This window comes from Amblyraja radiata, chromosome 4, assembly GCF_010909765.2.
Source record: "Amblyraja radiata isolate CabotCenter1 chromosome 4, sAmbRad1.1.pri, whole genome shotgun sequence".
NCBI lineage: Eukaryota > Metazoa > Chordata > Chondrichthyes > Rajiformes > Rajidae > Amblyraja > Amblyraja radiata.
This window is the reverse complement of record NC_045959.1, coordinates 36,100,905-36,128,245: the sequence shown is the minus strand read 5'-3', so window position 1 is coordinate 36,128,245 and position 27,341 is coordinate 36,100,905. Positions and strand designations below refer to the sequence as shown.

Sequence of the window (27,341 nt, the reverse complement as noted above, 5' to 3'; positions counted from 1 at the left end):
TAGACCATAAAGACCATAGACCATATATACACACTGGTGTATAAGGAATCACTGGTGTGATTGTTTTACTTTGACACAAAATAATGTGCAATATATTTATTGTTCCTTGTCTTTTATATATATGTCATGTATAAGGGAATAAATTAAACTCAACAAAAGCTATGTGATGGGAGTAATCATCAATTAGCAAAGAAAAAGACAGCAATTCACAATTTTTTAACAAAATGTAAAACAGCCAACTTCTGACCACTTTCCTTTAATTAATCACATAGCGATTACATGCTTGCTCTTAAGCAGTAACAATTTTGTTTCTTTGCATATTTGCTTTTCAGCAGGTAGACCTCTCCAAAGGGGTGGGACCTGACATCTTCAAATAGGCCACAATCTCGATGCCCAGCTCTTTCACGTGCAGAAACTCATTAAAACAAGCAGATTCAGACCCAATGCTGTTGGCACCCTCATGCCATTTTGCCAAAGGATAGAATATCATCTGCTTGGGATTTGATCCTTTCATGAATTAGTAAAAAATAGGGTGAATAATTAAAATCATTTATTTCAGACTTCTTTTTAAAATGAGACCAGGATTTCAGGTGGGCTGACAGTATTCCAGATATGAACATTTTGAGTTGCTTCTGGAATTATACCATAAGGGACCACAGACAGCACCAACCAAAGCAATGTGTAATAAAGCCCACAATGGAAGCCAAGTTGCAGATAAGCAAAGGTCATGATATGATTTAACATCTTCTGGACTGAATGTTAAAAATGATGGCCCAGAAATTGGATTGGGAGCAATGGATGTCAATTCAATAGGAATTGTGCATTCAAATAACAACTGCACGATTGTTATGCATCTCTTGCTGTCTATCAAATTGAATTGCATATTCTGTATACATTGCGCTTTTGGAGAGGCAAGAGGAGAAGGGAGAAGAGATCTGGCCAGGATGGTTAACCTCCTTGAATATTTAATGAAGATGTTTTCATGTCTGAGATGAACCTGGCATAATCTTGGTGGCTACCTTCCAAGTGTTTTTGTCTGGTCAAGCACTATAATGCACTGTTCTCTCGAACTTATAGAAGATTGCTCATTATGATGAAGAAGGATACAAAAAGCAATGGAAGTCCTTCAAGCCAGCTATTCATTGTGATCATGGCTGATCGTCCCCAATCAATAACCCGTGCCTGCCTTCTCCCCACAACCCTTGATTCCACTAGCCCATAAAGCTCTATCCAAATCTCTCTTAAATCCATCCAGAGATTTGGCCTCCACTGCCCTCTGTGGCAGGGAATTCCACAATTTCACAACTCTCTGGGTGAAAATGTTTTTTCTCACCTCAGTCTTAAATGGCCTCCCCTTTATTCTAAGACTGTGGCCCCTGGTTCTGGACCTGCCCAACATTGCGAACATTTTTCCTGCATCTAGTTTGTCCAGTCCTTTTATAATTTTATATGTTTCTATAAGATACCCCCTCATCCTTCAGATGCTGGTTTAAATCAAAGATAGACACAAAATGCTGGAGTAACTCAGCGGGACAGACAGCATCTCTGGAGAGATGGAATGGGTGATGTTTCAGGTCGAGTCTGAAGAAGGGTCTCGACCCGAAATGTCACCCGTGCCTTCTCTCCAGAGATGCTGCCTGTCCTGCTGAGTTACCCCCGCATTTTGTGTCTATCTGTGTCTTAGTTAAACTGTATTAAGTAAACAGGAGATGAAGTGATTTTATTTTTGGTCTTGCAGTTTGGAGAACATAACAGTAACTCAATACCATTCTTCTCCCAATTTGAGAAACACATAAGCCCAAGTATTCTTGTGTGACTATTCCCAAAGGCCCCATCAGTCATTATAACCCCTTTACACAAACATTAGTATGTTATGACACTGGCCCAGATCAATACTGTGTCTTAATAGTAGTTGTAAAACATATTTATAAGGTACCATATTTCTATGGAAATCACATGGCTTTTAAAACACTCAGGCAGTGGGGGGATATTTTTACTACTTATGGTCTAATCTGATATTTCCAGTAGAATTCCTTCTATCTTCCTCTTTTTCCCCATGAAAAAGTATGGTTTACTTGATGCACACAAAGTAAAATTCACTTTGTGCATTGCCTTGAGGCAAAGAAAGTTGGCAAGTAATTTCATAGAAATGTACAATATAATAAATGGTTTAGATAGAGTAAACAGAATGTAGCCGTTCTCATTTTTGGATAACTTGATGACAGGGGCACTCAGATTAAAAAAACGCGAGCTAAAGAAACCACAGGGGACTATTTTATACTGACTGCAGTTATGGTCAGCAACTCACTGTTTATGCGGAAATTAAAAAATTGAATTGCAGACACTCGAGGGTAAACAGTCTGTGCGTTGATAGGGAAAGTAAGTAAATAAGCCTAAATAGATAGCTCTACAATGAGTCAGTGTTAATTCAATGGGTCAAATGTGCCTCTTTCTGTGGCATAACAATGCTGTGATTCTCCAAGATTCAATGATTTGCATTTTTAGTGAGCGGTCCAATATTACTGTCCTTGTCTGCATTTGGTGGATTTATAGACTTTGGCATCAGTTCAATGGAGTTAATCTCAATTTGTAACAGAGCAAAAAATGTTTTTAACAACAGCTATTGTTAATATGTTGCATGGTACTTAGAGCTCGTTATTTAATGGAACTTAGACAAGATCTCAACCTTATTAAGCTAATTAGTCTAAGCTACTTGGCTGTATTTTCATTACACAAAAGCATGTGCTATCTACTTGTCATGTTTTTAAGTTGCAGCACCTGTAGTGGCATATGTAATTTGGACCATTATCTCTTGTTGGTCAATGCCATTCAATGACTGACTAACAAGGGATAGATCTCAAACAAGTCACATAAGTCATGTTTGGTTCTGATCTTCCACATAACATCTATTTCACCTCCATCAGCTTTGTCACTGGGGTCAAGGAAAGAGCGTTCATGTCGCGGCCTTGTTTCCACCAATCTTTCCACGCATAAGAAGTACAAGAAGCGAAAAGACTGACACCATTGTATCCAGATGCCGAGAAGTGTGTTCAGCTCTGGCTGAACAACTTCTAATCTTGTGTGTGGACTCGATAAGAAGAAGAAGCTTTGCCACTTAGTCAAATTCCTTCAGTTGAAACAGCCAGAGGATGGATTATGTTTATTCCGTTATATTATGGGTTAGATGATCATTCCTCCATAATACAAATCTCGAAAGACAGATCCCCTATAAATCAGCACAGGAGCACCTCAAAGCAGCGTGCTCAGCCCCTTGCTGTACTCACTCTAAACTCATGACTGCGTAGCCAGTCATAGTGCGAACTCCATCATCAAGTTCGCTGACGACACCACTGTTGTGGTACCTATCACTGATGGGGATGAGTCAGAGTATAGAAGAGAGATCGAGCGACTGTCCGTATGGTGCCAGGACAATAACCTGGCCCTCAACACCAGCAAAACAAAGGAACTGATTGTGGAATTTGGAAGGAGTAGGATGGGGACCCACAGTCCCGTTTATATCAATGGTTGAAAGAGTCAAGAGCTTCAAATTCCTGGGTGTGCACATCTCTGAAGATCTTTCCTGGTCCGAGAACACTGATGCAATTATTAAGAAAGCACATCAATGCCTCTACTTCCTGAGAAGATTACGGAGAGTCGGTTTGTCAAGGAGGACTCTCTCTGACGTCTACAGCATGCTGACCGGTTGCATCGTGGCTTGGTTCGGCAACTTGAGCGCCCTGGAGAGGAAAAGACTACAAAAAGTAGTAAACACAGCCCAGTCCATCATCGGCTCTGACCTCCCTTCCATAGAGGGGATCTATCGCAGTCGCTGCCTCAAAAAGGCTGGCAGTATCATCAAGGACCCACACCATCCTGGCCACACATTCATCTCCCTGCTACTTTCAGGTAGAAGGTACAGGAGCCTGAACGACCAGGTTCAGGAATAGCTACTTCCCCACAGCTATCAGGCTATTAAACTTGGCTCGGACAAAACTCTGAACATTAATAGCCCATTATCTGTTATTTGCACTTTATCAGTGTATTTATTCATGGGTGTATATATTTATATAATGGTATATGGACACACTGATCTGTTTTGTAGTCATGCCAACTATGTTCTGTTATGCTGAAGCAAAGCAAGAATTTCATTGTCCAACAGGGACACATGACAATAAACTCTCTTGAATCTTGAATCTTGATATGCTCATTTAAATTAAAATCTACTGGATATTTTACAGTGAGATCAGAATCATATTGAAAGCAACAGGTAAAAAAATACTGTGGTATGAATGGCTAAACAAATTATAATTTAAAACAGGCCATCGTGAATGTCATTCATTCGAGAATAATTGATATGGTTATTTTACAGAAAATGATGACATTTTGCTTTTACAGATGATTCCTCACTAGATTATTGGTCTACACTGTGGTCAGTGATATGCAGAAGAGTTAACTGGACAATTTGCAGTGTACTGTCTAATATGGGGACAACAATGGGATGGTGAGAATTAATTTTACAGCTGCCATAATATATTAAAGATAAGGATGAGAACTGGAGATGTTTAAGAAGGAACTGCAGATGCTGGAAAATCGAAGGTACACAAAAATGCTGGAGAAACTCAGCGGGTGCAGCAGCATCTATGGAGCAAATGAAATGGGCAACGTTTCGGGCCAAAACACTTCTTCATCGGGTAAGTCGAACAATCTTTGTTCAATACGTACCAGGGCCCCATCCCCGACCTCTACCTCCATTACATCGACGACTGCTTTGGTGCCACCTCCTGCACCCACACACAACTGACTGACTTCATCCACTTCACCACTAACTTCCATCCGGCACTCAAATACACCTGGACCATTTCCGACACTTCCCTACCTTTCCTTGACCTCACTATCTCCATCGTAGGTGATAGACCTCTGACCGACATCCACTATAAACCTACTGACTCCCATGGCTATCTGGACTACACTTCTTCCCACCCTGCTTCCTGTAAGGACTCCAACCCCAACTCCCAATTCCTTTGTCTACGCCGCATCTACTCCCAGGATGAGGCGTTCCGCACCAAGGCTTCTGAAATGTCCTAATTCTTCAGGGAACGGGGGTTCCCCTCCTCCACCATAGATGAGGCTCGCTCCAGGGTCTCTTCCACACCCCGTAACACTGCTCTCTCTCCCCATCCTCCCACTCGCAACAAGGGCAGAGTCCCTCCAGTCCTCACCTTTCACCCCACCAGCCATCACATACAACAAGTAATCCTCCGTCAGTTTCGCCACCTCCAAAGTGACCCCACCACTCGCCACATCTTCCCATCTCCCCCCATGTCTGCCCTCCGCAAAGACAGCTCCCTCCGTAACTCCCTTGTCAATTCTTCCCTTCCCTCCCGTACCACCCCCTCCCCGGGCACGTTTCGTTGCAACCGCAAGAGACGCAACACTTGTCCCTTTACCTCCCCCCTCGACTCCATTCAAGGACCCAAGCAGTCGTTCCAGGTGCGACAGAGGTTCACCTGCATCTCCTCCAACCTAGATGTCAGCTGATCTACATCGGGGAGACCAAGCGGAGGCTGGGCGATCGCTTCGCCGAACACCTCCGCTCGGTCCGCAATAACCAACCTGACCTCCCAGTGGCTCAACACTTCAACTCCCCCTCCCATTCCCCATCCGACCTCTCTGTCCTGGGTCTCCTCCATGGCCAGAGCGAGCAACACCAGAAATTGGAGGAACAGCACCTCATATTCCACTTGGGGACTCTGCATCCTGCGGGCATGAACATTGAATTCTCCCAATTTTGTTAGCCCTTGCTGTCTCCTCCCCTTCCTCAGCCCTCGGGCTGTCTCCTCCCATCCCTCAGCCCTCGGGCTCCTCCTCCTCCTCCTTTTTCCTTTCTTCTCCCCGCCATCCCCCATCAGTCTGAAGAAGGGTTTCGGCCCGAAACGTTGCCTATTTCCTTCGCTCCATAGATGCTGCTGCACCCGCTGAGTTTCTCCAGCATTTTTGTGAGAACTAGAGATTGTGAGTTGGAGGAAACGACAACACTAGATGTTCTTGCCCTATTTTAATAAGTGTAACAACCGGAAATCATGAATTGAATATGTTTACCTTGACAAGCAGGAACAGCCACATTCCAAGAGTAAAATCCATATGGTGCTTTCCTGCATGTGGCAGTGCTGTTCCCAATAAGTCTGTAGCCTGGTTCACATGCCCATCGAACAATATTGTTGAGTTGCCCTCCTGTTTGGCTGAGTATGATACCATGGGGCGGTGACTCTGGAGTGCTGCAGTAATAGGCTGGTAAGAGAAAAGAGCTGTATTGGATTCGTTTTATTGCGTTCCAGCTTGCTTTAATTATGACTTAGGGGAATTATAAAGGAAGACAGTATTAGGTGAAATCAGCTACTTACCAACATATCGGATGCGGAAGCCTTTTTTGTTGGTACCGTGATCAGCAGACCAGCGGAGGAAAAGTTGGTGGCCGCTACTAGTGACATTGAAAGGGGCAGAGTAGTCTCCACTGAAGGAATTCAGCAATGGACTGTGGCTGTTTGGACCTTGGTAGAAATAGACAATTAGTATGCCAACCTGAATCTACGAGTAAAAGCGATAATATAGTTTAATGAAAAATAATTTAGATTCATAATACAGTCTAAAATCAAAGTGATGGGGTTTCAAATACTAATGAAAGTAAAATGCAATTACAAAGTGAAATGGCAGATCAAATGTTTAATAATATGCTGTGATCAATAGGTTTACACATCAAACATCTACTTTAGATTATACAGCTTGTAACAATTGCTGTGTTATTAATAACTGAAGAGCTGCAATATTATTAATCACAAATTAATCAGATGAACATTCAAAAACTTTTGATAACCTTCACACTGGAATAATAACACTAAATATTTTAATTTTACATATTGCCACAAATTAACTAACTGCAAATATATGTGAATGAGACATTAATTTAATCAAGTCCATGAGTAGTTTTTACTAGTCTGGTCCTGGATATTTTAGTCACAAAGGACCTCTTTACTGTCCCGTGAGTATCTTTTTATTAAGATTTTATTGAAGCAGAGATCCTTTTATAAAACCATTTAATAAAACCTTTTCCAAATGTATTGAGCCATCTGGCCTGGTGTGCTGACGCCACTTTTGTCTGATCGTGGAAGGCCAATATCATGGCCCAAATTATTTCTGAACCCAGCAGTGTGGTAAAAGCAGCGACTGATCCTCCAACAGTGTAGCAAGAAGGACCTCCCACCAAAATGCTTTTGGCAGCAGACAAAGTACTCTCCCAACTTTGCCAGTTGTAAACCTGGAGAGAGGACATTGATGCTTTGTGTAGGAAGGAACTGCAGATGCTGGTTTAGACAATAGACAATAGGTGCAGGAGTAGGCCATTCGGCCCTTCGAGCCTGCACCGTCATTCAACGTGATTATGGCTGATCATCCATATTCAGTACACCGTTCCTGCCTTCTCACCATATTCCCTGACTCTGCTATCTTTAAAGGGCTTTCTCACGGTGCGACCTGACGCAAGACTTAACAAGAGTTTAACATCGTGGGAACCTCCTGCGATAACAGTACGGCATTTGTGGAACACCGAGGACCTCCGTGGCGCTAACGGCAGGTAGTCGTGTAACTTTGTAAGGTCGGGAGAAAATTCAAACATTTTTGAATTTCTCCAAGAGTGACTTGAGCACTTTTCGGTGAGCGTTGCAACATTGTATGAACGCAGATGCCAGTGCGATATCCGTGCGATATCCGTGCGATATCCGTAATGACTCTTGCGGGTACCGTGGGAACTATGGCGAACGGTAAACCCGGAAGCTTGACAGAGGGGACATAAGGTGAGTAAAAAAGGTGGTCTCAATATCGCCAATGGACCATGTGTCCATCGAGGATGTCCCACCTAATTGTCATTGTTTGAGAATCTTTTTCACAGTAAAAAGACTTGCAGAGATGCCTCTCAGAAAAGCGCAAAGAAAGGGGTCAAAGAAAGTCAGAAAGTTTTTAGCCATGCAGGTAAATGAGGAGGAGACTCAGCAAGAGAGACAGGTGGAGAGGCAAGAGGAGATGCCAGAGATACCACTGCCTGTGGGCTCCTTGGAGCAGGGAGAGGGTGATCAAGGTGGATTTGAGATTGCCTCCCCAGTAGCTGTTGCCTCCCCAATAGCCTCAGCAGACGATAACATAAAGGGAAGATGGCAGAAGGTAAGGCCATATAACTTCAACAGGGAACAAGAGGGGGAACTGGTGGAGTGGTACCAATGCAATGACATCATTTGTGCCACGTGATTAACTACACTACAGTCCACGATGTTCATTCACGATTAACGGGAAAGATCGGGAGACGGACAAGTCACTCGCACAAATGACAGAATTGCCGAGTACCGTGGGAACTCTTTATCTACCCCCCGTTATATCGTGCGGAACTCGTGCTGGACCACGACCACTTCACTCTGGTGACATCTTGCGTCAGGTCGCACCGTAAGAACCGGCCATTAAGAGCTCTATCTAACTTTCTCTTGAAAGCATCCAGAGAACCAGTTTCCACCGCCTTCTGAGGCAGAGAATTCCACAGACTCACAACTCTGTGAGTGAAAAAGTTTTTCCTCATCTCCGTTCTAAATGGCTTACCCCTTATTCTTAAACCGTGGCCCCTGGTTTTGGACTCCCCCAACATCAGGAACATGTTTCCTGCCTCTAGAGCAGTGGTTCCCAACGTGGGGCGTACGCCCCACAGGGGGGCAATTTGATTTTTAAGGGGGGCATTAGGTAAACATATGTAGTTTATGTTTCAGATGTTATTTTGAGTAAATTCCATTTTCTGAGAATTATTTCTTTGTCTGCTCGTGCTAAAATATGGGGGGGGGGCATCAGGATTTTAGAGGTGATTAGGTGGGGCATGGCCAAAAAAATGTTGGGAACCACTGCTCTAGAGTGTCCCTGAATAATCGTATATGTTTCAATAAGATTCCTTCTCATCCTAAATTCCAGAGTAAACAAGCTCAGCCGCTCCATTCTATCAACATATGACAATCCCACCATCCTGGGAATTAACCTGGTGAACCTACGCTGCACTCCCTCAAACCAAAGATAGACATAAAATGCTGCAGTAACTTAGCGGGACAGGCAGCATCTCTGCAGAAAAGGAAGGGATTTCGTATCAGGTCGAGACCCTTCTTCAGACTGATGTTTTGTGTATCCTTTGAGTGAATCTAGAGAATCTGATAGAATGGAGTGACTGGGCTTGTATACACTGGAATTTAGAAGGATGAGAGGGTATCTTATTGAAACATGTAAGATTATTAAGGGATTGAACAGGCAGGAAACATGTTCCCAATGTTGGGGTAGCCCAGAACCAGGGGCCACAGTTCAAGAATAAGGGGTAGGCCATTTAGAACAGAGAAGAGGAAAAATGTTTTCACCCAGAGAGTTGTGAATCTGTGGAATTCTCTGCCTCAGAAGGCAGTGGAGACCAATTATCTGGATGCTTTCAAGAGAGAGTAAGATAGACCTCTTAAAGATAGTTGAGTCAAGGAATATGGGGAGAAGGCAGGAACAGGGTACTGATTGTGGATGATCAGCCATGATCACAATGAATGGCGGTGCTGGCTCGAAGGGCCGAAGGGCCTACTCCTGCACCTAATGTCTATTGTAATCAGCAGACACAAAAAGCTAGGGTAACTCAGCGGGACAGGCAGCATCTCTGGAGAGAAGGAATGGGTGACGTTTCGTGTCAAGACCCTTCTTCAGACTGGTTAGGGATAAGGGAAACGAGCGATATAGATGGTGATTTAGAGAGATAAAGAACAATGAATGAAAGATATGCAAAAAAATAACTGATAAATGAAACAGGCCATTGTAAACTGTTGGTGGGGTGAAAATGAGTAGTTACTGACATAGGTGGGGGAGGGAGAGACACTTTAATCTCCTTCCCATTCCTACACACAAGAGCGGAACTCGCTGTCAAAACATGGAGGGGACGGGCGAAACAATTTTTTGGCGGCCACGCGCGCGCGAGGCTTCGGAGGTTCAATCCAGCGCTAAATGCAGCTCAACTCTGCCTGTCTCAACGGGTTAACTACTGCCCTGTCTGGACTGACGGGACACCAGCGCTGCTTCTCCGCACTGGCCATATTTCCCGCAAGTCCAAGAAGGGTTGTAAGCTCATCTGGCGGGACAGGCAGAGTTAGCTGGGTTTACCGCTGTTTCTCTGCGCTGGCCGGTCTGACTGCCGACCAAAGATTCTATAGCGGAGGATCTTTGCTGCCGACCTCTCTGGGGTGGGGGGGGTACTCGGGAGGGGACAGGACAGCGCCGGAGACCCGGCCGGGATCGATCCTGGCTGCGGATGAAGCGCAGGTCTGTGCCATGTCTCCCTCCTCCAATCACCACGCTCTATCCTCAGTCCCACCCCCCCCCCCCCCAATCCTCCCTGCTCCAATCATTGCGCTCTATCATGTCCCACCCCCATTGCCTGCTGATCGATGTCTCTCTCCTCCAATCGGCGCCCTCGATCATCAGTCCCACCCCATCTGTCTCGCGATAAGCGGAGATTTCACCGGATTTTAAAATCCGGATTACAAAAACTAGGGGAGGGATGTCCCCCACCTCTCAAAACATGGAGGGGACGTTTGTTTGCCCCCCCCCCCCCCCCAGGTTTTCCGCCCCTGCCTACACAGACCTTTAAGCCTCTTTCTTCTCCATTGTCAGAGTGAGGCTAAACGCAAATTGGAGGAACAGCAACTCATATTTCACTTGGGAAGCTTACAACCCAGTGATATGAGTATTGATTTCTCTCACTTCAGGTAGCCCCGGCATTCCCACTCTCTTTATTCCTCCTCCACCCAAGTCGCACCAGCTTCTGTGCCACCATTGGATGCATGTTTCATTACTCAGCGGGAGAGGCAGCATCTCTGGAGAGGAGCAATGGATGACGTTTCGGGACGAGACCCTTTTTCCAAGAAGTGGCCGAAGAATGGTCTAGATCCGAAACGTCACCCATTCCTTCTCTCCAGAGATGCTGCCTGTCCCGCTGAGTTACTCCAGTATTTTGTGTCTATCACTGGTTTAAACCAACATCTGTAGTTCCTTCCTTTTTGTTATGATCCGCCGCTTGTCAGTGATGAAAATGGTGCTCTTATGAGTATTGCTGGTGAAAATAGATCTTAATTGCATTTACTCTCACTTCTAAAAATCAGTTTGTTATTGTTTGAGTGGGAGAGAGGGAGAGGGAAGACTTGGGACAAAAAAAATCATGGAAATTGCCATTTATGAAATGTCCACATAATCTTGATAGGAAATTGATTTAGAGAAAACCAAGTTATTTTTCTTAATGGAGGCTTGATTGTTTTTATTAAATGTGAGACTTTTATTTCTGTAATCTGAAATAATTTATAATGAGTTTTATGACCAATACTATTTTGTGTTTGAAGTGGTTCTTAAAATTAAATGCACAATGCAATTTGTGTTTTCAACAGGGCCAATATTATTCAATGATCCACAGTCCATCTATTTGGTTATATATTCAGCAAACATGATATCCTTGCTTCCAACGTATATTTGTTTGCAATTAGCATTTAAATTACATTATTTTTCTGCCTATAGCAACTCACTCTATTTATGTCACAATGGCTTTGATGCAACTAAATTTTGTTCAATGCCATCTGGGATTTTTTTTAATGTCCTGGGTTATTCCATTCCTTAGGATAAAAGAATGAAGTCCCGTTAAATAATTCAGCAGTCCAGAATGTGGCTCAGCTTTCTCCAGATGCATTATTTAAAAAATAAATAACTCTGAAATTATCAAAGGGTGGCCATCCATCTGTAAGGAAAGGTTCTCTGATCTCCATCCAGGTAAGGAAAGATTCTCTGATCTCCCAGATCTTTTAGTACAAACTAGAATCTGAGAACATTACAACAGTTTTTTTTGGTCTGTGAATTAATAGTTAAAATCGCCTTTGAAATGCAAGTTCATAAGTGATAGGACCAGAATTAGGCCATTCAGCCCATCAAGTCTACTCTGCCATTCAATCATGGCTGATCGATCTCTCCCTGCTAACCCCATTCTCCCACCTTCTCCCCATAACCCTGATACCCGTACTAATCCGGAATATAACTATCTCTGTCATAAAAAATATTCATTGGCAGCCTCCACAACCTTCTGTGGGAAAGAATTCCACAGATTTACCACCCTCTGACTAAAGAAATTCCTCCTCATTTTCTTCCGAAAGGAAGTCCTCTAATTCTGAAGCTATAATCTCTGGTCCCAGACTCTTCCACTGGTGGAAACATCCTCTCCACATCCACTCTAGCCAAGCCTTTTACTATTCGGTAAGTTTCATAGCGATCCCCCTCATCCTGCTAAACTCCAGCGAGTACAGGCCCTGTGCCATCAAATGCTCATCATATGCTAACCCACTCATTCTTGGGATCGTTCTTGTAAACCTCCTATGGGCCCTCTCCAGCGCCAGCACTTCCTCCCTCAGATATGGTGCCTAGAATTGCTCATAATAAGTATTCTAGTATACACTTTTCTGTTCACATGCAGTTTACAGATAACAGCACAAGTGACGGATGGTCATTTAGAGTTATTTGTCTCTTGTGTTTGTACTTAGTGAGCACAAAAGTCAATATGGTTGCATTATAAGCTGTTGTTCATTGACTACAGCTCAGCGTTCAACACCATCATTGCCTCTAAACATCATCAAACTCAGTGAACAGAGTCTCTGCTCATCACCCTGTGATTGGATCCACAATTTCCTCATCAGCGCACAACAATCAGTACAAATGAGCAAGAACATTTCCTCCCCAATATCCATCAACACAGGAGCACCTCAATGCTGTGTGCTTAGACCCCAGCTCTACTCACTCTATACCCATGACAGTGTAGCCAGATACAACTCCAACATCATCTTTAAATTTGCTGACGATACCACCGATGTTTTTGAACAAATAACGGGTAGATCTCTAAAGATCTGCCATGAGCCCAGCACATCGATGTAATCACAAAGAAAGCTCATCAACACCTCTACTTCCTTAGAAGATTGAAGGTGGATCCACTGCAGGCCCCACTTGCCCATGTATGGACAATATCCCTCTAAATCTTTTCTAACCATGTACCCGTCCAAATGTATTTTAAATACTGTAATAGTGCCTGCATCAAGTACCTCCTCTGGCAGTTTGTTCCGTATAACCTTCACCATCAGGATGTTGCCAAATACTCTGTCGAACGTCTACAATAGACAGTAAAATGACTAGTTGCAAAGGGACCTGCCTTGGCAATTTGAACACCCAAGAATGGAGGAGATTGGAGGGAGTGGTAGATACTACCCAATCCATTATGTACTGTTCATCCCACCATCAAATGGATCTAAAGGAAGTGCTGTCTCCAAAGGTAACTAATGTCATCAGATACCCGCACCATCCTGGTCAGGCTGTCATTTCGCTGGTAGGAGTCTAAAAACCATATCCACCAGGTTGAAGAACACCTTCTTCCCAGCAACCATCAAGCTCTTGAACACTATACAACACAATTATTTTGGTGACACTACAGACTTTGGTTTTGCACTATTATAGTTACGTAGTATCATGGTTATTAATTTATTGTATTTTTAATGATTATCTTATATTGCTAAAACTCTCATTTTGTTTGTTTGTTTGTATATATATATATATATATATATATGTGCTCCCGAAACTCCACCAAAATGGGACACGATTACGCGACAATTTTAGGCCCACCTTACTCACCATTGTCCTGCGATGTAAATAAAACAAGTTTCATTCAGATTGATGTTATATTTTAGAAGTTATTGACATTTTAAACTTAAATTAACTTGAAACAGCGCCCCCACATGCCGGCCGCAACTTCGCAGTTGGGAGAGGCCAGTTAGCTGCGTCACAATTGAAAATGGCGCAGGTGACATGGCAATGACGCAAAGTGATGCCATCTCCCCGCATGTGCGCAGTGTGCCCGGTATCCACGCATGTGCAATTGGGGAAGGCTTGCCGGGCCTGCCGCCATTTTAAGATCGACATTTTGACTGCAGTCACAATGGGGATCTCTGGCATCACAACGGGAATGGGTGAGTGGTGGAATATTGAGTTGGGGGATGGAGACCCAATGGGTCCACACTTGTATACTTATAGAGTCATAGAGCCATACAGCATGGAAACAGGCCCCTCAGCGATACTTGTCCATGCCAATAAAGATGTTGCATCTCTGAGTTTAAGTTTAGTTCATCTAAAATGAATATCTTTTGTTGTGTGATTACAGTCAAGCCATCCACTGAAGGTGGATCCACTGCAGGTCCCACTTGCCCATATATGGACAATATCCCTCTAAATCTTTTCTAACCATGTACCCGTCCAAATGTATTTTAAATACTGTAATAGTACCTGCATCAAGTACCTCCTCTGGCAGTTTGTTCCGTATAACCTCCACCATCTGAGTGAAAAAAATGCAATCTAGTTCCTATTGTATTAATTCCCACTAAACTGCCTTTGATCATGAATGTTGAATGGATGAAGAATTATCATGTGTTGGTATGCACATTATACTCAAGATTCAAGATTCAAGATAGTTTATTGTCATGTGGCCCTGATAGGACAATGAAATTCTTGCTTTGCTTCAGCACAACAGAACATAGGCATTGACTACAAAACAGATCAATGTGTCCATATACCATTATATAAATATATACACACATGAATAAACTGATGAAGTGCAAATAACAGATAATGGGCTATTAATGTTCAGAGTTTTGACCAAGCCAGGTTTAATAGCCTGATGGCTGTGGGGAAGTAGCTATACCTGAACCTGGTCGTTGCAGTCTTCAGGCTACTGTACCTTCTACCTGAAGGTAGCAGGGAGATGAGTGTGTGGCCAGGATGATGTGGGTCCTTGATGATACTGCCAGCCTTTTTGAGGCAGCGACTGCGATAGATCCCCTCGATGGAAGGGAGGTCAGAGCCGATGATGGACTGGGCAGTGTTTACTACTTTTTGTAGTCTTTTCCTCTCCAGGGCGCTCAAGTTGCCGAACCAAGCCACGATGCAACCAGTCAGCATGCTCTCTACTGTGCACCTGTAGAAGTTAGAGAGTGTTCTCCTTGACAAAACGACTCTCCGTAATCTTCTCAGGAAGTAGAGGCGCTGATGTGCTTTCTTAATAATAGCATCAGTGTTCTCGGACCAGGAAAGATCTTCAGAGATGAGCACGCCCAGGAATTTGAAGCTCTTGACCCTTTCAACCATCGACCCGTTGATATAAATGGGACTGTGGGTCCCCATCCTACTCCTTCCAAAGTCCACAAACAGTTCCTTGGTTTTGCTGGTGTTGAGGGCCAGGTTATTGTGCTGGCACCATATGGACTGTCGCTCGATCTCTCTTCTATACTCTGACACATCCCCATCAGTGATATGTCACACAACAGTGATGTCGTCAGCGAACTTGATGATGGATTTCACACTATGACCTGCTACGCTGTCGTGGGTATAGAGTGAGTACAGCAGGGGGCTGAGCATGCAGCCTTGAGGTGCTCCCGTGCTGATTGTTATCAAGACTGACACATTTCCACCAATACGAACAGACTATGGTCTGTGAATGAGGAAGTCGAGGATCCAATTGCAGAGGGATGCGCAGAGACCCAGTTCTGCGAGTTTGGTAACCGGCTTGGCAGGATGATTGTATTAAATGCCAAGCTGTAATCAATGAATAACAGCCTGACATATGAGTTTCTGTTGTCCAAGTGGTCCAGAGCGGAGTGGAGGGCCAGCGAGATCGCATCCACTGTTTATCTGTTGTGGCGGTAAGCGAACTGCAGTGGGTGCAGGTTTTTGTCGAGGTAGGAGTTGATTTGCACTATGATCCACCTCTCAAAGCACTTCATCGTCACAGGCGTTAGTGCCACTGGTCGATAGTCATTGAGGCATGTCACCTTACTCTTCTTGGGCACTGGTATAATTGATGCCCTTTTGAAGCAGGTGGGAACCTCGGACCTCAGAAGTGAGAGGTTGAAAATGTCCGTAAAAACTCCAGCCAGTTGGTCCGCACAGGTTTTTAGAACGCGACCAGGTATACCATCAGGTCCAGGCACTTTTCGAGGGTTCACCCCTCTGAAGGACTTCCTGACGTCGGCCTCTGTGACTGAGACTGAAATACCATCATAGCAAATGGGGGCTCGGGAAGGCACATCGGTGTTCTCCCTATCAAAGCGTGCGTAAAACGCATTGAACTCATCAGGGACTCATCTTCATACATTAAATCCCACAGATTTCAAATAAGCCAGATGTGCAGAGAAACATGCAAAAATCAATGGGTATTGTCCCGTGTAATTACCACCGCTGAAAAAAGATAAATTTCCCCCGTTATACTTTGAACAAAATACACTCCGCAGGTGCGGTAAAAAAAGGATGAGACAAACAACTGGTAAAAGAGGGAAGAGACAGATCAATAGATCAGGTAAACCAATCCCTGGCATAGAAGTATCAGTTGACTCAATGTCAACAACAAAGGATTACCAAGGTAAAACCTGCGGGATACTGAAATGAAAGAATGAAAAGTTATAAATATGTATTCATATTCATGTATTCTCGTTCGCCTCGACGAAGCAGTTTGATTCCCTGACCGCGGGAGAAGTAGCAAGGAAGAGCAAGGAAGATACTTTCTATCACAATGAGGAGTTGCCTGGAGGAGAGTCATTGTGATGGATGTTTGTGTTAAATTGTGTTAATTGTGTGCTTTGTTGCATTTTTTTGCTTTGCATGGTAACAAAACTTTGTTCAAACTTGGTATTGGGGGTAGGGTGTTGACGTGGATAGAAAATTGGTTGGCAGACAGGAAGCAAAGAGTAGGAGTGAACGGGTCTTTTTCAGAATGGCAGGCAGTGGCGAGTGGAGTGCCGAAAGGCTCGGTGTTGGGCCCGCAACTGTTTACCATACATATTAATGATTAGGAAGAGGGAATTAGGAGCAACACTAGCACGTTTGCGGATGACACAAAGCTGGGTATCAGTGTGAACAGTGAAGAGGATGTTAGGAGGTTGCAGGGTGACCTGGACAGGTTGAGTGAGTGGGCAGATGCGTGGCAGATGCAGTATAATATAGATAAATGTGAGGTTATCCACTTTGGTGGCAAAAACAAGGGGGCAGATTATTATCTCAATGGGGTTAGGTTAGGTAAGGGGAAGGTGCAGCGAGAACTGGGAGTACTTGTACACCAGTCACTGAAAGTTGGCGCGCAGATACAGCAGGCAATGAAGAAAGCTAATGGAATGTTGGCCTTCATAACAAGAGGTTTCAGTATAGGAGTAAAGAGATTCTTCTGCAGTTGTATTGGGCTCTGGTAAGACCACATCTGGAGTATTGTGTACAGTTTTGGTCTCCTAATTTGAGGAAGGACATCCTTGTGATTGAGGCAGTGCAGCGTAGGTTCACGAGATTGATCCCTGGGATGGCGGGGCTGTCATATGAGGAAAGACTCAAAAGACTAGGCTTGTATTCACTGGAGTTTAGAAGGATGAGGGGGAGGTTCTTATAGAAACATATAAAATTATAAAAGGACTGGACAAGCTAGATGCAGGAAAAATGGTCCCAATGTTGGGCGAGTCCAGAACCAGGGGCCACAGTCTTAGAATAAAAGGGAGGCCATTTAAGACTGAGGTGAGAAAAAACGTTTTCACCCAGAGAGTTGTGAATTTATGGAATTCCCTGCCACAGAGGGCAGTGGAGGCCAAATCACTGGATGGATTTACGAGAGCGTTAGATAGAGCTCTAGCGGCTAGTGAGATCTAGGGATATCGAGAGAACGCAGGCACGGGTTATTGATTGGGGCCGATCAGCCATGATCACAATGAATGGCGGTGCTGGCTGGAAGGGCCGAATGGCCTCCTCCTGCACCTATTTTCTATGTTTCTATGAATGACAATTAAATAAATTCATTCATTCACTCTTCATCTGAGCAAGAGTGAATATTTCTGATGCATTTACCCATTCTTATATCATATCCTGTTTTAGATTTCTCATTATTTTTAAATTGCAGACCAGATAAAACGTCTTTGATCTGAAACAAAATTGTGCTTTTTTCTTCACAGAAGCTGAACTACTCAACTGCCCAATCATGGCCTTTTGATGCTTGGGTGAACACTGGTAGTGGTGCTTGCAAGATTAGGAAATGGGTGGAAATTAATTATAAAGGAAAAGTGAAAATCACGGTTACACTCCTGTCCAGTTTCCATTACAGCTCTGCTTTAGATTAAATGCTCCACTGAACCAACACACCAATGCATGCAGACTGTGTTTCAAAATGTATCTCTGGTTACATAGTATTGTGGATTCCAACTTGTTGATCACAGAAGGTCAGTAATAAGATTCTTAAACACATTGGCCTGCACATTACTTAAAAAGCATTTGTGCGTATGCATATGCTTGTGTCATCTCCACTGTTATCTGAAAAGAATCTCCTTTACATTTGATCCTTTCATATTTGGAACTTGGTTAGATTTAGCAATTTCAAAGTTGTAGATTAAGAATGATTTTCTTATGGGCCTGTCCCACTTAGACAACTTTTTAAGCGACTACAGGAGACTATGCGGTCGCCACATAGGTGCCGGTGGTTACCGTTGTGTCGCCTGTATGGTCGTGAGTAGTCTCCTCAGTCGTCCGAATAGTCGTAGCGTCTTTCTGGTTGCCTAAATTTCTCTAACATGTTGAAAATTTTTCACCGACAGTGGCGACCTTGGGTTTGACACCAAATGAGCGTAGCTTAATGTAGGTGCTGTCGTAGGTTGTCGCCAGGCTAATGTAGGCAGTCGCCAGGATGTCGTAGGTTGTCGCCAGGATGTCGTCGACTGTCGTCAGGATGTCGTAGGTTGTCGCCAGGTGACGTAGGTTGTCGCTGGTACTGACTTCGGTGAATTTCAATGTCGTATTCGCTGGCAGTCGCCTAAAAAATCGCCTACCATTAGTTCAGTCGCTGGTTTTTCGGCGACCTGCTATGACTATGACCGTCACCGGTAGTAGCTGAAAAAATTGCCTAAGTGGGACAGGCCCATTACTGTGGCATAGCTATCAATTTTTAAAAAGAGCAATAATTTCAGTTGACTATATAGTTTTGTTATTGGAGCAAACTCCTAGTTCATTGCCATCAGAATCTACGTGAAATCAAGAGCTTTATGAATTATGTACATAATATACTTTTTCTAAAAAAATTATAAATATAGAAACATAGAAAAATAGGTGCAGTAGGCCATTTGGCCCTTCGAGCCAGCACCGCCATTAAATATGATCATGGCTGATCATCTAATATCAGTACCCCATTCCTGCTTTTTCTAGAGAGCTAAATCTGCTTTTTCTAACGAGCGAAATCAAACTCTCTCTTGAAAACATCCAGTGAATTGGCCTCCACTGCCTTCTGAGGCAGAGAATTCCACAGGTTCACAACTCTCTGGGCGAATATGTTTTTCCTCTTCTCAGTCCTAAATGACCTACCTCTTATTTTTAAATTGTGACCCCTGGTTCTGGACTCCCCCCCAACAGCGGGAACATTTTTCCTATAACTAGTCTGTCCAATCCTTGAAGAATTTTATATGTTTCTATAATATACCCTCTCATCCTTCTAAATTCCAGTGAATACATGCCCAATTGACCCATTCTTGCATCATATGTCAGTCCTGCCATCTCGGGAATTCATCTGGTGAACCTACTCTGCACTCCCTCAATAGAAATAATGTCCTTCCTCAAATTAGGTGACCAAAATTGCACACAATACTCCAGGTGCAGTCTCACCAGGGCCCTGTACATTTGCAGTAGGACCTCTTTGTTCCTAAACTCAAATCCTCTCGCAATGAAGGCCAACATGCCATTAGCTTTCTTCACTGCCTGCTGTGCCTGCATGCTTACTTTCAGTGACTGATGTACAAGCACATCCAGGTCTCATTGCACCACCCCTTTTCAGAATCTGACACCATTAAGATAATAATCTGCCTTCATTTTGTTGTCACCAAAGTAGATAACCTCACATTTATCCACATTATACTGCATCTGCCATGCTTCTGCCCACTCACTCAACCTGGCCAAGTCATCCTGCAGCCTCATTGCATCCTCATCGCAGCTCACACTGCCACCCAGCTATGTGTCATCCACAAACTTGGAGATGTCACATTTAATTCCCTCATCTAAATAATTTATATATATATTATAAATAACTGGGGTCCCAGCACTGAATCTTGCGGCACCCCACTAGTCACTGCCTGCCATTCTGAAAAGGACCCGTTAATACCTACTCATTTTTTCCTGTCTGCCAACCAGTTCTCTATCCATGTCAATATCCTACCGCCAATACCATGTGCACTAATTTTGTGCGCTAATCTCTTGTGTGGGACCTTGCCAAAGGCTTTTTGAAAGTCCAGATACACAACATCCACTGGCTCTCCCTTATCCATTCAACTTGTTACATCCTCAAAAAAAATCCAGATTAGTCCAGCATAAATTCCCCTTCATAAATCCATGCTGGCTTTGACCAATCCTGTCACTGCTTTCCAAATGTGCTGCTATTATATCTTTAATAATTGACTCAAGCATCTTCCCCAATACTAATTCCCAGTTTTGTCTCTCCTTCCTTTCTTAAAAAGTGGAGTTACATTATCTACCCTCCAGTCCACTGGAACTGATCCAGAGTCGAGAGAACATTGGAAAATGATCACCAATGCATCCAGAATTTTTAGGGCCACCTCCTTGAGTATTCTGGGATGCAGACCATCTGGGCCTGGGGATTTATCTGCCTTCAGTCCCAACAGTTTACCCAACACCATTTCCTGACTAATGTGGATTCCCTTCAGTTCCTCCCTCCCACTAGATCCTCGCCTCCCTTAGTATTTCTGGGGATATAATATTGGTTCATTCAATGCATTTCAAATTACCAACAGGGAGGTTAAGGTGGGAAATGGCTTGTGTGATTTGTTTTTATTTAATTATAAATAAGCAATAGGTTCTATTCATATCTAACTCAAGATTACAATTCAATTTAATATCTGCTGTGTCTTGTCTAAATGGGGACAGGTTTCTCATCGCCTCACAAGATAGAAAATGCTTAATTTTCATTTCTCTATAATTACTAAATGCTCATTGCAGAATGCAACATAACCTTTAACTTTGCAAAAAGCAAAATAACTAATTTGTTCAAACATTACCCATTTGAAATTAAAGACCAAATAGAAATGGCCACACTGAAATTGGAGTCATAAGAAAATAGGATTCCAGACATAAAACAAGGGGGAAATATATGACATGAAAAGAACAAACGATGAACAAAAAGTAAGTTGTACTCTTCCTCTGTGGAGGGAGAAACCTAGAGGTTTTTAAATTATGACTTTGATCCAAAAAGGTCACGGTGGCACAGCGGTAGAGTTGCTGCCTTACAGAGCTTGCAACGCCGGAGACCCGGGTTCGATCCAGGTTACAGGTGTTGTCGGTACGGAGTATGTACGTTCTCCCCGTATGTGTAGGATAGTGTTAATATGCGGGGATCGCTGGTCGGCGCAGACTCGGTGGGCCAAAGGGCCTGTTTCCACGCTTTATCTCTAAATTAAACTAAAGTAAAATAAACTAAAGGTAAATGAAGAAAAACAGAGCTCTTGGTGCTCGGGTGATAACTACTCATTTTAAAGTGTAATATTCCTTCCTCACTACAATGGGGTAAATTTTGGCTTCCCACTTTCTGGCAAATGGACAAGTGCAAACGGAATTGTTTAATGTAGTCCTGCTATTATCAAATAAGTGTGTCCAAATCTTAATGAGTTATCTGTGAAATACATTGAAGAAATAGATACATCCATCTTTACAGAATCTTTCAGGACCTCAGAACATCCAAAAGCACTTTACAATCAATGGAATGTTTTTTGTACAAAGACCAAGGTGACTTTCAACATAGGACGTAAAACAGTATAGATCAGGAAGAGGCCCTTCAGCCCCCAATGTCTGTGCTGAATTGACGTCAAATTAAACAATTCTTTCCTGCCTGTAGTGATTCATATCCCTTCATTCCCTGCATATACATGTCCATTCGAATAGCCTCTTAAACCTCACTATTGTATCTGCTCCTGCCTGCACATTCCAGATACCTTCCACTGTGTAAAAAACTTTCCCTACACAATTCCTTTCGACTTTCTTCCTCTCATCTTTGTGCCCTCTAGTATTTGACAATTCCACATTAGGAAACAAGTAACCGTCTCTCCTATCCATGCCTCTCATAATTTTATAATTTTACAGAGTATTATAAAGCTGCAACATGACTTCCTGACTCAATGGCCCAATCGATGAAGACGAGCTTATTGTAAGCCTTCTTTACAATTTTATCTATTTCTGCTGCTACTTTCAATGAGTTATGGTTTGCTACCCAAGATCCATCTGAATATAAGTGCTGTTCAGGATCATGCTATGAACTGTATACATTCCCCTTCCATTTACCCTTCCAAACTGCAGCACCTCACACTTGCCGGATTAAGTTCCACCCATATTTGTAAATTATCCATACTGTATAGAGTTATTTGTCAGTATTCTTTGACAGCCTTCTTCACTGACCAAAACTCTGTTAATTTTGTGTTCTTTGCAAACTTACTAACTGATTCATCTACATTTATGTTAAGTGAAGGAAGGAACTGCAGATGCTGATTTAAACCAAACATAGATTACAAGACCTACACCAAACCCAAACCAATTAGGAGCAGACGAAGGCATTCAATCCAATGTGAGATTCCAGCTACCAAGACAGATGTGTATAGCAATTCGTTCTTCCCCCGCACAGTTAAAGCATGGAATAATCTTCACCCTACCATAGTTACCCAACCAGATGCAGCTAAATTTAAGGTAGCTCTTTCTTCCCAAAAACCCTTTCTGGCTTAAGTTCTCCCTCCACCACCTCCAGTTTAAATTCCAATTTGAAATATTTCGGAGGACCAAGAAACCAAGAACCAAGACACAAAATGCTGTAGTAACTCAGGCAGCATCTCTGGAGAAAATGAATTGGTGGCATTTCGGGTCGAGACCCTTCTTCACTGAAGAAGGATCCCAACCCGAAACGCCATCCATTCCTTCCAGTCAGAGTGACACCCTTCCATCTTCTGTGAGTAAGCCTATTCTGAATCCAAACAACCAAAATACCATGGTCCCTAATGCATCTAAATCTTCTGGATTAACCTAGAATGAGGGACTTTGTCAAAAGCTTTCTTAAAGAATGTAATGAATGTTGACATTTTAAATTATAATTCTGAACATTGATCTCAAGTATTTGGAAACACAAAATAGTTGACTATGAGCTTCTGACCTTGATTTCACAGGACCTTTTAGGCTAGGAGCTGTTTTATGTATTTTTATCATTGGTAAGCAAGCCTAAGTCCAATGATGGGCTGCTGTCATTTGGAAAACCTGGAGGTAAAGCTAAAGATTCCATTCTTTCCTAAGTTTCTAAAGAAGATATAAATGACTTAATTAAAACTAACATTTAAGTATGTTTACTTACAGGAATCTGCTTATTTTTTTGTGTTAAAACTATTATTAGATTTTATACAGGTGTACCAGGTTAATATTTTTAAATACATCAAAAGTCATTTTCTTTGTAATAAAACGAGAGAGAAAAGAATTAGGTTTCGCCACACCAATCGTATGACGGTTCATAAGAAAATTAGTGTGTGAATATGCAAATGAGTATTAGTAGAAACAGAAATGTTAAAGTAACTCAGCGGGTCCGGCAGCATCTCTGGTGAGAAGGAGTGGGTGACGGATTGGGTCGACCCCCTTCTTCAGACGAAACGATGACCATTCCTTCTCTCCAGAGATACTGCCTGTCCCACTGAGTTACTCCAGTGTCTATCTTTGGTTTAAACCTGCATCTGCAGTTCCTTCCTAAACATAAATATGAGTTTAGGTAATTCAGGCACAAATTCCCATCTGTTGGTCAGACAGAAAGTGAACAACATTAAGTCCAAATATTAACACCTCATTCTTCTCTTTCAATGTTTGGCTACTGACAGCAAAATATTTCACGACTAAGCTCAGAATGTTTTATCATAGGTTAGCAATAGAATGTAGAAGATATTCATGGAAATGATATTAAAGATTGGATTTCAAGTCTCATGCCATTTGGACTTTTGTACTGGCACACATTGAAAAGTAACCCACAAACTGTGCTTATCTGCATGCTAATTCTATAGCTGCACTAAGCTGTTGCAATGGCAATAACCACAAAACCTTCACTCTCAGTCTGAAGAAGGGTCTCGACCCAAAACGGTACCCATTCTTTCTCTCCAGAGATGCTGCCTGTCCTGCTGAGTTTCTCCAGCATTTTGTGTCTGTCTTCGGTTTAAACCAGCACTCGCAGATCCTTCCTACACACAACAAAACCTTCATTTTGTAACTAATGTCCAAGCAGATAAGGCTGTGTATGGTGACCTGGCTTTTTGATGGTGTACCTGGGATCCTGCTCCACTGCCTTACTGATGGCCTCTAATAGCTACTACGATGAATACCAATGTCATTGTTCTTAAGTGTCTCTAATAATCAGAGACATTTTAAATCAGTTGAAATTGATGTAAGTAATTTTGAAAGATTATTCAAATATATGTAAAATGGTGAATGCATTAAAACACATTAAACATAAATTAATTAATAATAGTTACAAATTTCTAATAATGACAAAACAGGCAAAATCCAGCCGCTTAACTTAAAGCCAGAGGTTTTGATATGCTGCTAGGTTATACAAACATGTCTTTATAAATTAACTAGTTCATAATATGATGTAATTTTTATGGTGGATATCCACAGCATGCTGATGCTAGCCACTGGTTTCCTGCAGACTGCCGGTTAATTCTCAGCATGAAGAGGCACAAAAAGTTGGAGTAACTCAACGGGACAGGCAGTATCAATGAAGAGATGGAATGGGTGACCTTTCCTCGTCGAGACCCTTCTTCAGACCATCTCGACCCGAATCGTCACCCATTCCTTCCCTCCAGAGATGCTGCTGAGTTACTCCACCTTTTTGTGTCTATCTTCAGTTTAAACCAGCATCCGCAGTTCCTTCCTACACAATTCTCAGCATGATTCAGTCCGATGATTTGAGGGTTTAGATGACAACCAATTTTGGTTAAAATGTGGCTGGGAAAATATGAGCGCCATCCTGTAGTTTCCAGCTATTGGTTGTTTTTCCCATTCTCACCCATGCCCTAAACCTTTTACCCCATGCGTAAGAACTGCTGTAATTTTAATTTAAAACATTTAAACAAATCCAAATTTAAATTAGTGCTGCATCAAAATTGCCTCTGTGTGTGAGGTGTACAAATAATTTGCAATTAACTTCCCTGAACATCCTACAAAGTTCAAAGTTATGTCTGACGGCGTTATTTTGAATTGCAAGTGTAACTTTCTTGAATTCTACCTATCCTCGGTTGAATCGACTGATGATTCATTATTTATGGTTCCTCATTCCACTTTTGTCCTGACTAACCTGGAAAGAGCATTTAATTACATTTCTGTATATACTCTCAGAAAATGCAGTTAATCATTTCTGAGAATTTAATATCAATTAATTGGAATGCACAAATGTGTTTCACCACAAACAAGATGAAATAATGGAATACTAACTAAACATCATCAAGCTGAGATAATAATATTATTTTATCACTAGATCTGCTGAATGCAATATTTTCTATTAGTAAAAGCCATTTTGAGGACATTTCATAATTTGGAGCAATTTTCTGATATCCAAGCACATATTAATTGACCAGTAGACTGTCACAGAGAAATATTCAGGGACAGAATGTTGTAAAATACTTAATGCTAAAAGTTAACGTAAATCTTGATTCTGGTCATTATTCTACGACAGGCACAAATACTTCACTGATTTTCGATGTGAAAAGGGAACAAGAAATTAAGTAATGGTAAAGAATCTTGAATGCATTAAGACAATTTAAAGTTACCATCAAAAATCTCCAGCTCATCAAATTCTTTCTCCGTCTGGAAGAACTCAAAGAACAAAGTAATGTTGTAACCCTTTTCCACAATAATGCTCCAAGCACATGTCTGGAAGTTCGGGTAGCTGTCGGGGTATCCAGGGCTCAGTATAACACCTGTGGAATCTGTTCTCACTTCATTGACTGGACATAGCACTGAAAATAAAGTAGAAATATGAAGTAATTACTGTAAAGTAGTAATGAGGACTCCTTTTCAATATCCGTACCCTTGTGAATAATACAAATGAGAATCTGAACTGTACATTTTTTTTGAGGATAAAATTATTGCATTGTCAATGCACTAGTTTAAAAGATTTAGTGTAATAAAACTATTGATTTTGATTGAACATTTCATTTATAGGGTCAGCACAAGCTGAAAAGTGAATGGTGTATGGGGAAATTTAAAGCATTATTTCGCACATTCAAATTAATCAATTTCTTGATGAGGAATTTAAGGGAACGATGGAGAAAAGTACATGATTGAATGGCAGAGTAGACTTGATGTGCCTAGTGGCTTAATTCTGCTCCAATCACTTATGACCTTATCTGTCTATATAACTAAAAGTCTTTGGAAAGTGCCCATGATGTGTCTCTGTGTCAATTGTTATAACCATATAACCATATAACAATTACAGCACGGAAACAGGCCATCTCGACCCCTCTAGTCCGTGCCGAACACAAAATCTCCCCTAGTCCCATATACCTGCGCTCAGACCATAACCCTCCATTCCTTTCCCATCCATATAACTATCCAATTTATTTTTAAATGATAAAAACGAACCTGCCTCCACCACCTTCACTGGAAGCTCATTCCACACAGCTACCACTCTCTGAGTAAAGAAGTTCCCCCTCATGTTACCCCTAAACTTCAGTCCCTTAATTCTCAAGTCATGTCCCCTTGTTTGAATCTTCCCTACTCTCAGTGGGAAAAGCTTTTCCACGTCAACTCTGTCTATCCCTCTCATCATTTTAAAAACCTCTATCAAGTCCCCCCTTAACCTTCTGCGCTCCAAAGAATAAAGCCCTAACTTGTTCAACCTTTCTCTGTAACTTAGTTGCTGAAACCCAGGCAACATTCTAGTAAATCTCCTCTGTACTCTCTCTATTTTGTTGACATCCTTCCTATAATTAGGCGACCAAAATTGTACACCATACTCCAGAATTGGCCTCACCAATGCCTTGTACAATTTTAACATTACATCCCAACTTCTATACTCAATGCTCTGATTTATAAAGGCCAGCACACCAAAAGCTTTCTTTACCACCCTATCTACATGAGATTCCACTTTCATGGAACTGTGCACAGTTATTCCCAGATCCCTCTGTTCACCTACA

The 27,341-nt window shown here is 42.3% G+C and overlaps 1 protein-coding gene across 1 annotated transcript in view; it reads right to left on the bottom strand.

Annotated features, from left to right (window-relative positions):
* csmd3 (CUB and Sushi multiple domains 3) overlaps positions 1–27,341 on the bottom strand; it is a 751,933-nt gene that overhangs the window by 122,190 nt on the left and 602,402 nt on the right. The window contains 3 exon segments of the mRNA XM_033020379.1: positions 6,100–6,288; positions 6,402–6,548; positions 25,974–26,162. Of these exon segments, the coding sequence (XP_032876270.1) occupies positions 6,100–6,288; positions 6,402–6,548; positions 25,974–26,162 (525 nt within the window).